The 16,117-nt window shown below is 38.4% G+C and overlaps 1 protein-coding gene across 4 annotated transcripts in view; it reads right to left on the bottom strand.

The window, feature by feature from the left end:
* pard3bb (par-3 family cell polarity regulator beta b) overlaps positions 1 to 16,117 on the bottom strand; it is a 302,455-nt gene that overhangs the window by 172,462 nt on the left and 113,876 nt on the right. For all 4 annotated transcript variants that reach the window (XM_036139581.1, XM_036139580.1, XM_036139582.1 and 1 more), the window contains 3 exons: positions 14,327 to 14,518; positions 11,717 to 11,875; positions 3,556 to 3,709 (listed from right to left, as the gene is read on the bottom strand). In XM_036139581.1, coding sequence (XP_035995474.1) covers positions 3,556 to 3,709; positions 11,717 to 11,875; positions 14,327 to 14,518 — 505 coding nt within the window. The remainder of the gene's footprint in view (positions 1 to 3,555; positions 3,710 to 11,716; positions 11,876 to 14,326; positions 14,519 to 16,117) is intronic.

The raw sequence follows: 16,117 nt of genomic DNA, 5'->3' as shown, positions 1-16,117 counted from the left end.
CTGGGGCAAGACTGCTTTCATGTTCCAGCCCGCATATATTCTACATTCTTTACATCGGCTACCAATAGATTTTAGGATTTGCATTTAAAATTCTCACCCTAACATACAGAGCAATAAACAGCCATGCCTAACATTATCTTATCTGATCTTATGCTGCCTGTTGTCTTCATTCAGAGGCTCAGAATCTTCTGGTTGTTCCACGCACCAGACTTAAGATCAAGTGAGACCAAGCACCGTAAACCTCAACATTTATGATGCAGACTTGGTGTAAAGTCAGGTTTAAATGTTGGAAAATCATAATATTAAGCAGTGAGTGTAAAGTCATCTAAAGAGGTGGGAAGACAACTTCCAGGTTATATATGAGTGTATCTTTGCTGTGGGTATATATGTATCTGAAACAGACAATTAGTTCAAATTTATGCAGGGCTCGTCTAGCGGCATCAAAAGGAAAACAGCAGAAGTAGAAGCGTTTGGGTATATGTATCAAATAATAATCATATTTCTCCCAGAGATGCTGATGACTTTATTACTGGAGAACAATGCATGGTGTAGATTACGGTAATTAAACCTGTTGTGAGGCTATAATTACAAAACAAAAACTGGTTCGTGTGTTTTTATTTCACAATTAATGCTGCTTTCAGATGCTGTTTACGCAGATGACTTTAGCTCAAATGGTCTTAGAAGAACTGGCTTCTCATAACAATAATATAATAATAAAAATAATACATTTTCCAAGAAAATTAATGGTCCGGTTTCGATAAAATACTCCTTTGGCATTGCTTGTTTTTACCAATAGTAAACAGAAGTCAGCAGGTTCTCAGTTTAGAGAATCAGGAGGATTCTGGACAAGTCAAGCTTATCAATACTCATACAAGGAACAACAAATAACAGCTATCGTCACCTAAAAATGTTTTTTTTACAGCTTCTGAACCATTTGTGTGAGCATTGTATGCACTTTTTAATGATTTATCTACAGCTGAATATCAGCTTTTGCTGCTGGAAATTATAACTGAATGTTTTTGGTTTCCCCTTGGGCCTTTATTTGAAGTCACATTGGGAAAATTATTAAAATATTTCACTAAAAAGAAAGAAAAAAAACTGGCCATTAGATACTGCCAACTACTTTTATGTAAAATGTTTTAGCTGCAGCCCGAATTTTGACCAAAACTTACCTACATTTCGACAATCACACATAACATTGCTTTTTTATGTTTGGACCAGAAGGTCAACAGCAACACCCACCTTCTCTGCTTCTCCAAACTGAGAGCGTGCCGTCTACTATTGTCCACTACAGTTAAGGGACAAATACAATAAGGCACAATTAATCAAATTTTGATCTTGAAAAAGCCTGTAAAAAAATAGTTTTTTTTGTAATAATAAAAATTATATAAAAAAATGGTCTGATTGCCAGACCCCTTTTAAAAAGAATCCTCCATGTTACTGACATTTAAACAAACATGGTTCTAGCTGAGATTCCAGTGCTTAGCAAACTCCACATATTACATTAATGATGTCTGGACAGAAAAAGCTTTTTGTCCCGCCAGGCCTCAAAAACCAACACTATAGTCTAATAGTTGTTATAGACACCTGGTGACCCTGAGATGCCACTCTTTGCTGCAGTTTTGTGACCTTTGGGGATATTCTTTTACCTCCCTTACTATAATGTCCCGTGTGTGGGGTGGCAAGATAAACTTGGGCCCTCATCCAGCCTTGATTGTTACAGTTCTGTGTAGTTTTCAAAGCGTGGAAAGGTTGAAGGGTTTTGAAAAAAATAGGCAACAATACAATTTTTATATGTGTCCAAATATAAATCCAAATCAAGCATTTTAATACCAGTGTTTTGAAACATTTATTTATAAAACTTTTTAATCCAAAGATAAATATTTCACTCAGATACATAGAAATGCCTACATAAAATAGGATCGTTATATGTTTGTCAAATAAATCACTAACTTAGAAAGTAGGGATGTACGATATATTGGCATATATTGGAATTAACGCTGATATATTAACAGGAAAATAAAGTGCATTTGGTTCAATGCATTTAACGTATCACAGAAACCAAAGATGTGCTCAAACGTCTGATTTTAGGGACGAAGGAGCTTCTAAAAACCTGTTTATGTTTATATATATATTAGGGCTGGGCAACGATTAAAATATTTAATCGCGATTAATCGCCCTGATTAATCGCGATTAATCGCGATTAATCGCATTGTATTTACAAACTCCAAGAATGAATTCAAAAGTAGTGTAAAGAGCACTTTTATTTTAATGTTCTGCTGCCATATGAACAAAAGTGTTGTAACATTTGTACCACTTATTTTATACTGGATATTTTCAACCCATCTATTGAATTTAGTGCACTAGTTGATCTTTTCTTCATAAGAGAACAAGCACTGCAGCCAAAATATGGCCTTTTTTGACCTGCTGTATATTAGCCAGTCACTAAGCTTGATGTATCATGAAACTGTTGACCTTTTGGGTTTTGTGGTTTTTATTTTATTATTACAATTTAATAATAATAATAATAATAATAATAATAATAATAATAATAATAATAATAATAACAATAATAATAATAATAATAATAATAATAATGTTATGTTCAGTGTTTTTTCGCTAATCCACCTCTTATTTATTTCAATCCTTATGTAATTTTGTCTGTGTTGTATGCACCTGCCTGTTGCTTTAATCCTATAAATTTCCCCGTCGTGGGATAAAAAAAGGATTAACTAATGTTATCTTATCTTAAATAACACTTTTTAATATATGTACTGGGTTCTTTCAAGGTCTTAATTACATGTTATGTGTGGGCTCCAGTAACATCCATCCATCCATCCATCCATCCATCCATCCATCCATCCATCCATCCACTGATCTACCTGGATGTTCCCTGGAGGACTGAAACGCCTCAGTCAGAGACATCAGTCTGTGGTTCTGTCGGGGCAATGAGAGAAGTTTCGTCTCCTCTCTCCGTTTCTGGGGCTCGACGTTTTCATGTTTTTTCACGTGCTTAGATAAATTTGTTGTGTTTCCACTGAAATGAACCGGCTTTTTACAAAACATACAGCTTGATTTCATTTACGGTATTAAAATAAACCCAAACGGTGCTACTTCCTCTGTTCATGTTTTTTCGCTGCTGCGGTCTCTCTCAGCTGTTTCTTTGTTAAGTTTGTGTGAGAGCTGAGTGGGCGGGCCAGGCTGAGCCTGCGTGCTGATTGGCTGGCGCCGCTGAGCCATGTACGAGAGGGGAGGGGGAGCGGGAGAGTGCTGCCATGAGACAGCGCGCTGCAGTCAGCGCGCGTGCTGACTGACACTGACTGAAAGCATGATGTGAGCAACATGCGTTAATGCGCGATAAAATAAATATCGCCGTTAATAGTCTAATGAATTAACGCGAAATTAACGCGTTAACTTGCCCAGCCCTAATATATATATATATATATATATATATATATATATATATATATATATATATATATATATATATATATATATATATATATATATATATATATAAAAGGAAGGACTGATATGAAAATAAGTTGCACTCACCACTAGAGGAATAGATGGGGTTGGAAACCAGTTGGGGGTGAACAGAGTCTGGGGATTGACTGACAATACCGGTCTGACCTTTGGCTGGGCTGATCAGTCCCGGCGGTCCAGACGTGCCGTCAAAGGAGCGATTGGGTGACACCTCAAATTGATCCTAAAAGGGAACAAAACAAATATCAATCAGCATTTACAAAAACAATATTCAACCTGCACAGAGATATTGTACAAAGGTTGTTGCCGAGGATTAACCTAATATTGGTAAATGTTCACAATGAATACAAGAGGACTGCACTGTGGCAGCACTGTTGCCTTGCAGCAAGAAGGTCCTTGGCATGCGTGGGTTCTCTCCGGGTACTCCAGCGTCCTGCCACAGCCTAATTTACCTTAAGTGTACACTGTGTTTCCATCTAATTCTCATGCGAATTTTGACGTGTTTCCATTTACCGGTTTGTAACAAATTAACCTGAAGACGCACATTGTAACGTCGTTGGCTGTAATAAACAGGTAATTATTGTCCCTAACTAGCACTGACCACAGATCAGTAGTGGAGCGAGGCTTTAATGAATGTGCCATTTTTTTGATTCAGTTTTTATTTTATTTTATTAAGGACGAGACTTAGAAATGCTTGCGTTGCTTTCTCAGTCCACACGTACCAGTTGTTGTGTCCAGACCTGTTTTTGAGCGTTATGGGAATATCCGAGAAGACGCCGGCAATAGAAACAGCTTTTCAGTCATATAAGGTAAATGTTCACTAAGTCAGAACTGATTCAACAAATGTTTTTTCATCTCCTCTTTAGGTTGTTTACTATTTTTCGAAAAAGTCAAAAACCACCTCAAGCGAGCGTAACAACATTTTTGCAAAATTTAGTGAGTTAATTTTGCATTTTGCCATTTCCATCAGCCCCTTCAATTGTTTACTTCAAAATGTGCATTAAAAACGATGAAAACGTGATTACAGACTCAAAAATATTCTGGTGAATGAAAGTGCTAAGTGCTACCAGCTAAAATGGACGCTGGGTGAAAAAGACTCAAAGGGAACTGTTTTCAGAGTCAGCAAGACTTGATGAAGCCAGAGATGCAAAATGCTATTTAAATAGAAGCCATTTTACATTACAGGTCTGCAGTTCACCCAAGCTGCGAAAGAGAGCAAGACTTTCATCAGACACCAAGTACGCTCAACATATCACTGCATAGCTGCTGTTTTATCCAATTAAGCCTTCAACCTTTGTCTGTCAAGGAACATTATGGATTAAAAAAAAGGATGGCAGCATTTAGAAAATATCAGAGTTAAGGTAAATATGTTGTTTAAGTGATGTTAGCCATGCTGGCCATGCTAATTCCTGTAATAAGGTGCAAAAGCTAGTTAAAAATGTGAACTTAGTAATCATTTTCTGTCTTAAAATTATAGAAAAAACACAATTTCTCACTTGCACTGTCACTGGATGTCGCCTCAGTCACAATTACAGGAAGCTCAAAGCAGGAATACTTTCGAGTTTGGAAATGGGCCATGAAATTCTGACGGATGCATGTGTAACTAGATGAATAAATAAGAGTTTCTTTGAGTTGTCTCGCTCGGCAGGATCGGCAAACTAAAAAAGTACCCAGAGGACAAGTGGGGACCCTTTTCCCACGACCCACTGAGTTGGAAGCATCTTCAACAGTGCTTCAGTTTTGTGTGTTTGTGTGGCACTAACCATCGCACCGACACCTTTCTCCTCACTGGAGAGCCCTCTGAGGGCTCCCCCCCCTAATGCTCAAACAAAGAATGGATTACACTCTCGATGTGTCTTTTCTCAGAATTTCTTTGGGGATTTAATTTGCATTTAATTGTCGTCTGTGTGTGAAGAAAACTGATGTACATACTCATTAATATGCACCCATCTGTGCGTCATTTTGAATTTGTTAAACAATGTGTTTGTGTTCCTCGGTGTTGGATTAGCCCTCGTCTCAAACAACAAAGAAGACATAACAGCGGTATCACTGTGTGGGTAATAAATCCTCTTTGTCATCCCACTCTTGACCTCGCACCGAGCTCCAGTGGCTAGCGCCCGAGCAGCCCCTCCAAGACGCATCATTTTTCAGTTTGGTGAACATCCTGTTGGCCCCTCACTGGTCCTCCCATTAACCTGTGTTACGGTGCAATCAGATTTCTCTGAAAAGATAAATGCTCTCGCACCCACTGAAAGAAGTCAATTAATTATTATAACACTGGGTTTAAAAAACAGTCAAACTTTTAGGAAACATTTTTGGATTACATCTGATTTATTATTATTATTATTAATATTATTACTGTTTCATGAATGCATTAGTGTAACTTCGAGAAAAGGCGGAAAATAGGCTTCCTTTATAGACTTTATGCAACCCATGTTTATTCCATGTTTCTTCTAAATAACGACCCTGACTTAGTCTGTTGCTTCCAAGCAATCTTAATACGAGAAATAATGGATGAACTGAAATTATTAAGGAAAGTTAATGTTATGGATTTCAAGAAAAATTAAACATGCAAAGGTATAGAAAAAATTCATTAAAGTAACGTTATCTTTTAATGATTTGTTTAAATTGTTCTTAACAGGGCAATTACTATGCAACAAACAGAATTTTCTAAAAACAACAACCAGGTGCAGCTTAGTCTGGACTTTCTCTAATATACTTACATAGTTCTCCGATTCAGGCAAACAGGGTCAAATATACATACAAGTTATGCAGATGCGTCACCATGTTTGCAGCGGCCTGAAAGAAACCCAAGCTGCCCTCTTCAGATGAAAAGAAATCAATTAAGACGTGCCACCGCAGCCCAGTAGTGACAAAGGCTCAAGCCTGCCATGAACTGGAAACTGCTGGAACACCAGAGGCTCTCCTCACAGTAAAGCCAGTTTTACACCGTCACTTATGGACAGGGTAGTGATTTCTCTTTTAAGAAGAGAAATCTTCTTGTGCAACTTGTTCTTGTTTTCAAGTCATGTTTTATTAGCTTATTTCACTGAGTTCAATGTTTTATTTACTGTTTGTATTGTTACTGTGTTTTGTTTTATCAAACAGGTCCCTCTTGAAAATGAGATCTTGGATCTTAATGAGAAAACCAGTATGAATATAGGTAAAAAAAATATATAAAAAAAATAAAATCTAAAGCACTGCAGTCATGACTTGACTCAGTTAAGCCTCATTTTAATTCAGTTCAATTAAGTTTATTTATATAGCAAATATTCACAATACGTGTCACTTTAAGGCACTTTACAGAGTCAATCAAACTGAATCACATAGAAAGATTGGTTAAAAAGTTTTCAATCTGAGGAAACCCAGCAGATCACATTCCTCCTGGAAGAGTAGCCACAACCATGTTGACCTGGCAGCAATCCCGCATACCAAGCATAAATGTAGCAACAGAGGAAAGGAAAAAAAGACCTTTAAGAGGAAGAAACCTGCAGCGGAACCAGAACCAGGCTTAGTGTGAAGAGCCATCTGCCTACACACAAAAGGAACAGAGAAGCACTGATCCAGGAGCACTTTCTGTGTAAGAAACAAGCAAAAAAGGGTAATGGCAGTATTAGCACCTTTAGCGGCTTTGTCTAAGAAAGAAACTCAGCCAAGCAGATGAGCTCTGAGGCAGTTTTCAAGTCTAGAGGGTAGAAGAGAGCACATACAGTTAGTCACAGTAAAAGTTCATAGCCGTCTAGAAGAGAGAGAGAGGGTTAACACTGAAAAAACAAGGCCGAGTCTATCATCTATGGAAGGAGAACGTGAAGTTGTTGGCAGCAGTAGCTCAGCTGATCTGTCCCCCTCCAGGACGATGCCACAGCTGAACAGAACGCCAGGCCAGATGTAGCTACTATGAAGAGAAAAAAACAGAGAGAGAACGTGAAGTTAAAAGCTGTAAAAATAGCAAATACTGCAAAAAGTGGAGAGTAGTAGGAGAAAGTAGCAGAGTGGGGAGAAAGTGGTCGTTATGTCCTCCAGCAGCTTAAGACTACAGCAGCTTAGCTATAAATAGTTCAGAAATCATTGTTCATGGTTCAACAATAACAAAAGAGACGAAAAATCTTGACGATTCATAAAACTTTTGAGAAAATACTCTGACTGTTACACCTTGTGTAAGAAGATGAAACCAACAGTCAAAGTCTGTGGTGATGCGATGGTCTGGAGGAGCTTTGGTGCCTCTGGATCTGCTTTAACGGCTGGAACCATGAGTTCTGCATCTTGCAGAATAGGCTAAAGGAGAACATCCAGCCATCCGTTTGGGACTTTAAGGTTAAGCACACTTCAGTGTTACAGAAAAGCAAAAATATAGGAAAACTGTAGGGAGCCATTTTTTTTCACAGCACTGTAAAAAGCTGGAATTGTATTGTTTTTTTCCCACCCAGCTACTTACGTACCTGATTCATTTTAATTTAGCAAAATGTTCTCAACTGTACATGTTAAATGTATCAATAGCCCTCCAGAAATCCTTGATACAGACAGAGCTACCCCTGTGGTCCCTCCTTTTAATTCTAATTGTGTATTTGGAAACGCCACATTTAGTATTTTTCCAGCCAGCCAGTCCTGCGAGGGACCATTCACCCGGCTGAATATGAGCAGGATGTTCGTGCAAACACGTTGCGTGGCCTTGTAAAAAAGGCATCAACTGAAAAGAAGATGAGATTAAAAGCTCTTTTTTTCTCCCCTTCAACTCACAAAGAGGCACACCTGAGTCAAGAACACTCGTCTAAGGAAGAACTCTGAAAAGCTGACGTGTAAATGCTCTTTTAGCCGCTGATGCTGGTAGCAGCAGAAAGGAGAGCAGAGAGACTAGAGTCAAGAATTTGAAGAACTGATAGGAAGGCTGAAAGGCATGTGTAGAAAGCAGCAGATCAAATTAACTTCAGGGGGGAAAAAAACAGCTTTATTTACTGAGAGCTGGCCAGGAAGGAGGATAGACAAAATGTTTGATTCCTGATTTTTCTGTGATGGATAAACCTAATGATGGATGGGTTTCGTCTATATTTGCTTTTATGCTAACCAGCTCGACGTTTTCTAGCATCAGAGTCCAGCTAGATCACACTTGTTCGTATTTTTACAATTATGGTTTCCAAATAAAACAGTGTTTCATTTTCCAAACTGCAGATAATCGTTTTCCTTATTTTTCTTTTTTAATACTTCCATTATTATCCTCAACTAGCTTCACCTGCTTTTTCATTTGTATCAAAAAAAATAAACAACACAATCTAGTTGCAGAAAATGTCACACTGCAAAACTCCCAATTTCTGTCTTGTCTGTCTTTTTAACCTATTACACCTGAAGGGCATTTAACTACGGTATCAATGTTTGCTGAAACTAAAATGTGGGCTTTGCAGTGACTAAGAGATAAATAAAAGATCTCTGCAAAGGAGGTGTCATCTGAAAGTCCACTTGGAAAGTACTTCTTCACGCCTGACACTGTGCAAAAATACATTAAAACTAAAAACTTTGGGACTTGCTGTGATCGATCAACACATAATTGCATAATTGTGAAGTGAAAGGTAAACGATGCATGGTTCAAAGTGTTTTATAATTATAATTAGAACAATGTGGCATGCATTTGTAACCGACCTTTGTATTCTACCAGTTTGCATTCAGAAGTCACTTAATCAGTGAACAGTAATTAGATCTCAGTATAACTACAGCTGCTGTGTGAATAAAGAAGCATCATGAATGAAAACCAAAGAACACACTTTGTAGTCCAATCTGACGGAGCCTGAGTGATAATTTACAGATGGAGATACAGCGGTCACTGAATGTGATTAGTTAAAAAAATAAGCAAGCGTGGCTGACCCCTCTAGCTGCAGAACATCATTCTGTCCTGGAACAACCTGCCGTTTGAATTTTGTTCTGCAGGGACAAAGAGAGAATCCTTCCCGCTGCTTCTTTATTCAGGGACCGCCACACCAAGTTATTATAACTTGCACAGAGTTTTTACAGCGGTGGCAAACGGGATTTAAACCCGGGTCCCCTGAATTAGTCATAGATTGAATCCGCTACACCACAGAGGGACTTCTGCAGAGACGATACTGCCTTTCAAATCCTGCGTGATTTTCCACATTGCCCTTAATTAAGGTTCTGCTGGATTCTAATCAGTTCCTTCATGTTTTGGTGTCAATTGGTTTTTATTCTGTTTTTTTGAGCAATTTGATCAAATTACACAGCTATGTAAACGCATGGCACAACACAGGAGGCCCAGCAGCTCAGGGCAAGATTCAGCAGTCCACTTCAAGCTCAAGAGCGAAGGACACATTTTTGATGACAATGATGTCCAGATTTTGGACAGAGAGGACAGGTGGTTTGAAAAAGGGGTGAAGGAAGCCATCCTGGTCAAAAGAGAAAAGCAAACACAAAACAGAGGGGGAGGATTACCCAACAAACTCCCCAGTATATGCAACTTGGTCCTGCCATGACCCGGATAACTGGGAATTTGCACAGGCATCTTCATCAAACAGCTTTTAAACTAAATTCCAAAGCATTTAGTAAACTATGTGGTTTTGAAATTTGCTAAATAAAGCTAGTTGATGAGCAGACAATAGTCTTTGTAAAGTTTGCTTTGAACTGGAAAGTTCAAGTTGTTGGCTTTAGGCTTTTTATAACCCCGGCATGTAAGGTTTACACACAGAGGTAGAGTCTAGTGGTGCCGCTAAGCGCGTAATAACTACTGCAGAAGCCGTGGAGAGTCATAAGTGGGACACTGTCAACATGTCCTCCATCTATCTGGTACCAAGCTACTGCTAAAAGCTAATAGCCACGGTCATCGTGCGAAATAGTTTTTTGCTCTGTTGCCAAATCCGCTTGTTTTATTCTTAAGTCGCTTGTAAATTCTGTGAGTCGCGTTTTTTCAGGCTCGTTTCTGAACGTGCGGTCGCTTATTTGGGCTCTATAAGCAACTATAAACACCAGTAAAGAGACCCACTCGCGCTGCTGTGCTACAGACAAGCGTGAACCGGCTGAAATATCACTCCGCCCCTCCGTGTACACACATACTCCCTGAGAGTGAGACGACCAAACCAGCCGTCTCTGCCGGGAACACAGAATAGCTGCTGGACCACACTGCCCTGTTTCTAACATAAACGCCTAAATAAACTTCATTGTTACATCTAAACAACTTACCTGCTGTCCAGCAGAAAGCCTGCAACCTCCACATCCGTTTTGAATCCCCGCTCCCTCATGAATTATCTCCACATGTTAATAATAGCTGCTCCGAGACTCATTTTGTCCCGATTATAATACTTTTTTCTTTTCTTGGTTGCTTTTTTTTCCCTCTTGCTGGGGAAAGACTATGGGTGGTCCTCCATTTAATCAGAAAACGGCAAATATGATGATCTACTGTCATCTTTGCTTGTTTCTACTCCTCATCCACCGACAGCACGTCTTCACACAGGAGACAGATTGGGAAAACGCATATGGCTGACGGTTTGTCCCCTTTCAGCTACTAAAATTTATAAAAGCAAAACTTGATTTTTGCTAATTAAAAGCCAAATTAGTTACACACTGTCCCTTTAAGGATCCAAATTAGGGCTAAAATTTTCAACTATTTTATAGGCTGGTGTCGAATTGATGATTTAATATAAAATCTCGTACAGCTTGAATTTTTTTAAAATAATATTGGCTCATCAACAAGTATCCACATGATCTTTTTACATAGGCAATCCCATTCCTCACACCCTTATTTGTAAACATAATGAAAACCATGCATCATTTTCCTTTACTGCAAAAACAGATCTAAAAACAAGTAAAATGTTCTTAAAGTTTATTTGTCCTTGATTTGAGCCAGTAAATAAGATTATCTGCCAATGGAATGAGTATCTTTACCCCTAAAATAAGATAATTAGACATCCTGCACTTGATATAAGATGTAAATGAGTTGTTCCTATTTTAAGTGGAAAAATGTTATTCCATTGGCAAATTATATTATTTACCTGCTCAAATCAAGGACAAATACACTAATTTTAAGAAAATTGTACTTATTTTTAGTTCTGTTTCTGCAGTGTTCTGCTTCACAATTCTGCACTATTTTGTGTTTGTCGGTCGCACAAAATCCCAACAAAATCAATGAAGTCTATGATTTGTGGCACTGTGATAAAAAGTGAACGAGTGTTTAGGGTGTAAATACAGCTGAAAAGCAGCCGAATGTATTTTAAGAACACAGAAACAGCAAATGTACCTTTAAAGTCCTCAGCACCACCAACTGAATCATCCCTCTAACGTTTCCCTCCTGCGACATCGACCGTCGCAGCGTCTCCATGGCTGCGTGGTTGGAGCGCCCCAGCAGTGACTCTCCATTCACAGCGACGAGCTGGTCATTGATATGCAGCCGCCCGTCCTGTAAACGCACATTTTATTTCAGACACCGCCGCATCAACAACCAAAGAAATAAGGGAGTCCACACCTCAAAGGCCAAAACACCAGAAAAGATCAACACCAAAAGATGGCACGCCAAAGTATGCGCATGCACCCACCCCCACCACCCCCATGACCGACTGACACCACTCAGCCTCCACCACAGCGACTACCACTGCTGGACGTCCCTTAAAGATTAGCCCCAAAACTTTCTATTCATTTTATACGGTCCGTGTTTAACGTGGGTAAATTTGCTTGCCTGTTTAGCTCAGCTGTCTAAGAAGTATCACCTGCTTCCTGGTGAGGAAAAGGTCAAAGGTGAACAGGGAAGGAGCACAAAGCCACAGGGAAGAAGAAACATTTGAAGTGACCCAGTAAGACCATCTGCTACGCAAATATTTATTTTCTGCTGTTTATCTCCATGATGCTACGCTTTGATCCTTTAAGCCATAAAGTGCAACTAAATGCAAGGGATGAACTAAGAGATAAACCATACTTTTCACTGTAACATGGCTTGATTTAGTAAATTACTAAGATGTAAAGTGCCTTACCTTGAATGTTTCCACATTTTGTCACCCTACCACCACAAACTTCAGTGTAGCAGATTTGGATTTTATTTTAGAGAGCCACACAAAATAATGCATGATAGTGCAAAAGAAGGAAAATTAACATTTAAAAAAATTATATAAATAAAAACCTAAAAGATGTGGCATTCATGTTTAATCAAACTCACTAGGTTATTCATTTTTTTAAGCACCCGCAATTAAAACTGCAGGTCTTTGGAGTACAGTCACATTCAATAAACTAGAACATACATTTCTAGGAGGCTTGTTTATTAGATCATAAGTACCTTTTCAAAACAAAAACAACCTTTCAACCAGTATTAAACATACTTTTCATTAAGCCCCTATTTTAGCATAACTTTTTTAGAGGTCCGGTGTCATATTCTAATATTAATTTGTCTTAACTGGAGGTGAAAAAAAATCCCTATTACCAGAAATAAAGGCTTTAAAACATCATCAGTCTGTGCTAATCTATATAATGTGTTTCACTTAGTGAATTAAGTTACTAGAATAAATAAACTTTTCAATAATATCCTAATTTAATGAATATGACTGTAAGACTATCAGGTTGCAAAAGGGCTCAAGCAGGGGTTGTGTGTTCAGGGTGTTAGTTTTCCTGTACGCAAAAAAAGGCTCTGATGTAGTTTGGTCTACCCAAAGCACTTTCTTCTACATATTTGCTGTATTCACTACATAGCTTTTGGAAATCTACAGAAAGATTTCCTTATCCATCGGGAACTGGTCCCAATTCTGCCCCCCACACATAAAGGGCAGTCCCACCAGAGCTCCAGAGTTACCGTCAGGCTACTTCAATGATGGAAGTTCTCCTTGGCCGGTCAATGTGGGTGTTTGTCTTTAGTTGTGCATTACAGTTTTCAGATTATGGATTGACCATCTAGTGTAAGAGCTTCATAGCTTGAAATGTTGTTGTTTTTTTAAAGGTAGAGTTGTCGATTTTTAGGGAAATGCAAGTAAGAAACGTAAGTCCCTGTTTGAATAGCGGCGCATGCACAAGACCGTCTTACCATCTCTTCCGCTCTTCAGGGAGATCGCGTGAAGGAAATCTCCCAAATCCACTCTGGATTTATTTATTTCTACTAAGGCCTTTCTCTTCTTCTCATAAACATGAACACTGTTCGCTTCTTGAGACTCTCAACCATGTTCAAAGTTTACAGTGAGAGAAGGGGGGCTACAATGAACGGCTAACACCGAAGCTAACCGCTAAGCTAACCGGATACATAAACACTAGAAGTGCACATGCATTCACAGCGATCTAATTTTTTAACCTCCTTTTTCTGACTACATAATGTATTGATCACTATCAGGATGGAAGGACGATTTCATCCGGTATAACAATAAGTGTTTCTGATCAGGGTTACCAACTATAGCTTTAACTTTAACCCTGGTTTAAACGTCTTCACAACTTTCTCCCTATCATGTGTAGTGTGCCTTTGGCTTTGTGATGCTGGTTATTCACCAATATTCTCTAACCGACCTATGAGGCCTTCAAAAGAACAGCATGCTGAGATTACACACAGGGGGACTCTGTTTAACATGTAAATAAGTTGGAAAGCAATTACCTGCACTGGATTTGATTCAGGGGTTTAACAGCAAGGAGGACCGAATACAAGCCGGTCAGAAGTTTTATTTTTAATACATTTTAAAAACCATGTGTTGTTTTCCTTCCAGTTCCCAACTATGCACTACTTTTTGCTGGTTTATTATAAAATCCCAATAAAATGTGTTAAAGTTTGTGATTGTTTGTGACAAAATGTGAAAAAGCATCAATAATTATGATATTGTTAAAAGAATCCTTAAATTGAGATACTATAAAGGGCTTTAAATTATGTTTCTGATTATTTTTATGGCACCTTGTATGCAGCTCCTCCATGAATGATGGATTTGATGAAAATTCCCAGATCCTCTCCGGTCTCCCTGGACTTGTTGCCCTTCAGGCTGACGCCGAGTCCCGCTGAGCCGGTGTCGTTGAGGGGAACCTCGAACATGAGCTGCTCCTTCCCGCACTCCAAAACCACGCCACGCACCCGAGACAACTCGTCTCTCTAGGTAAAAAAAAAAAAAAGAGAAAAAGATGCTGAAGACCAGGAGAGACGCATTGATGATGTGAGGAGGGGAGTGAAAACTGGGTGACAGAGGTCAGCTTATTGGACCTGAATAGTCTCCAAAAGCTAAACTAAAAGCTTTTCCATTTTCGAGAAAGAAGCACAGGGTGCTTTTTTCAGCTAAATTTCTCTCTGACTGAAAAACGGTCTGAGGAAAAACAAGTCTAAAGAAGAAGAGAAAAGCCATTTGGACCGTCTGCTTTTATGCACCAATTTCTCCCTCTCGAAGCTCAGCAATATCAATAAAAGTTCTGCATTTTACAAGAGGTAATTGAAGAATACAGCCAACACAGAGAGGCTGAAGGACAAAAGCAGAGGGGAATATAAAAGAGGAACGATTGTAAACCTGACAACAAAAAAAGAACCAAAGATAGATTGTTGAGGTAAAAAAAAAAAAGCAGTCACAAAAAGATGGTGAAAAACACCGCATTATTAAGGCAGCTGTACAGCAGTAATGACTGAGTGTGGGACACGGTTAAAGGAAAAATACTGTAAACAAAGAGCTTCTGCAGATAAAAGTGTGTGTTTGAAGCCTGTGATGGCTCAGTGCTGTAAGGGTTTCAGCTCATGTGGAATATGATATTTGTCAAATAACAATCTGCTCTCCAATCGATTTAAATTGAGGCATATTTAGGAAGCTTTAAAATAACTTTGTTTGTTATTCATTCTAATATACTTTCCAGTCTCGCAGAACTGACCCAAGAAAAACTAGAGCTTTAATTTAAAACAAATCAAATGACAGTAACAAAAAAAAACTGAAACGCTCTACAACAAACACGATTATGACACTTTGGTTGCGGGCCACTACTGGGAAGGTCCACCACTGTTTCGTGGTTTACCCATTTTTTAGAGAATTGCTCTTTAACTTGGTTTGGTTGGAGTCTCAAAGCCTTAGAAATAGCTTTCACAAGTCTTCCCTTACCGATTGATGTCATTGACTTTGTTGCTCATATGTTTTTGAATTTCTTTAGATTGGGGTAAGGTGTATTTCTTTTTTTTCAGCCTACTTCCTGTTGTCCGAGAATCTCTATAAAGTGACTTCTGAGGTCTTTAATCAGAAACAATACGTGATTTATATATATATATATATATATATATATATATATATATATATATATATATAAATAAATAAATAAAAAAAATCATGATTCAAAAACTGCTTTTTGTATTTACTCAGGCTATCTTTGTCTTACATTAAAACTCATTTTAATATCTGAAACATTTATCTGTACAAAAACAGAGGAAATCCTTGAGGGGGCAAATCATTTTTTCACAGCACTGTAGCCATTTTTAGTTTTCAGACCTGGAGTGACTTCGGTGGTCCCACAGTGGTCAAGAGGGGCAAAAATAATAAACAGTAATCAGAGGTTTAATAGAAACTCAATTCTGCAGACAATAATTATGCAGAGAAATAGTTTTTAGAAATTAAATTAATTTGTCAGCACATTGACAAAAAAAACAACGTTCTGAAGGGTTAAAGGGACAAACTGACATGCTCAGAGTGACAAAACATGAAAGAAGAAAGGTTTGGAACCGCGG

Source organism: Fundulus heteroclitus, chromosome 7, assembly GCF_011125445.2.
Source record: "Fundulus heteroclitus isolate FHET01 chromosome 7, MU-UCD_Fhet_4.1, whole genome shotgun sequence".
Lineage (NCBI taxonomy): Eukaryota > Metazoa > Chordata > Actinopteri > Cyprinodontiformes > Fundulidae > Fundulus > Fundulus heteroclitus.
Note: the sequence above shows the minus strand (reverse complement) of the source record. Positions and strands in the feature narration are given on the sequence as shown.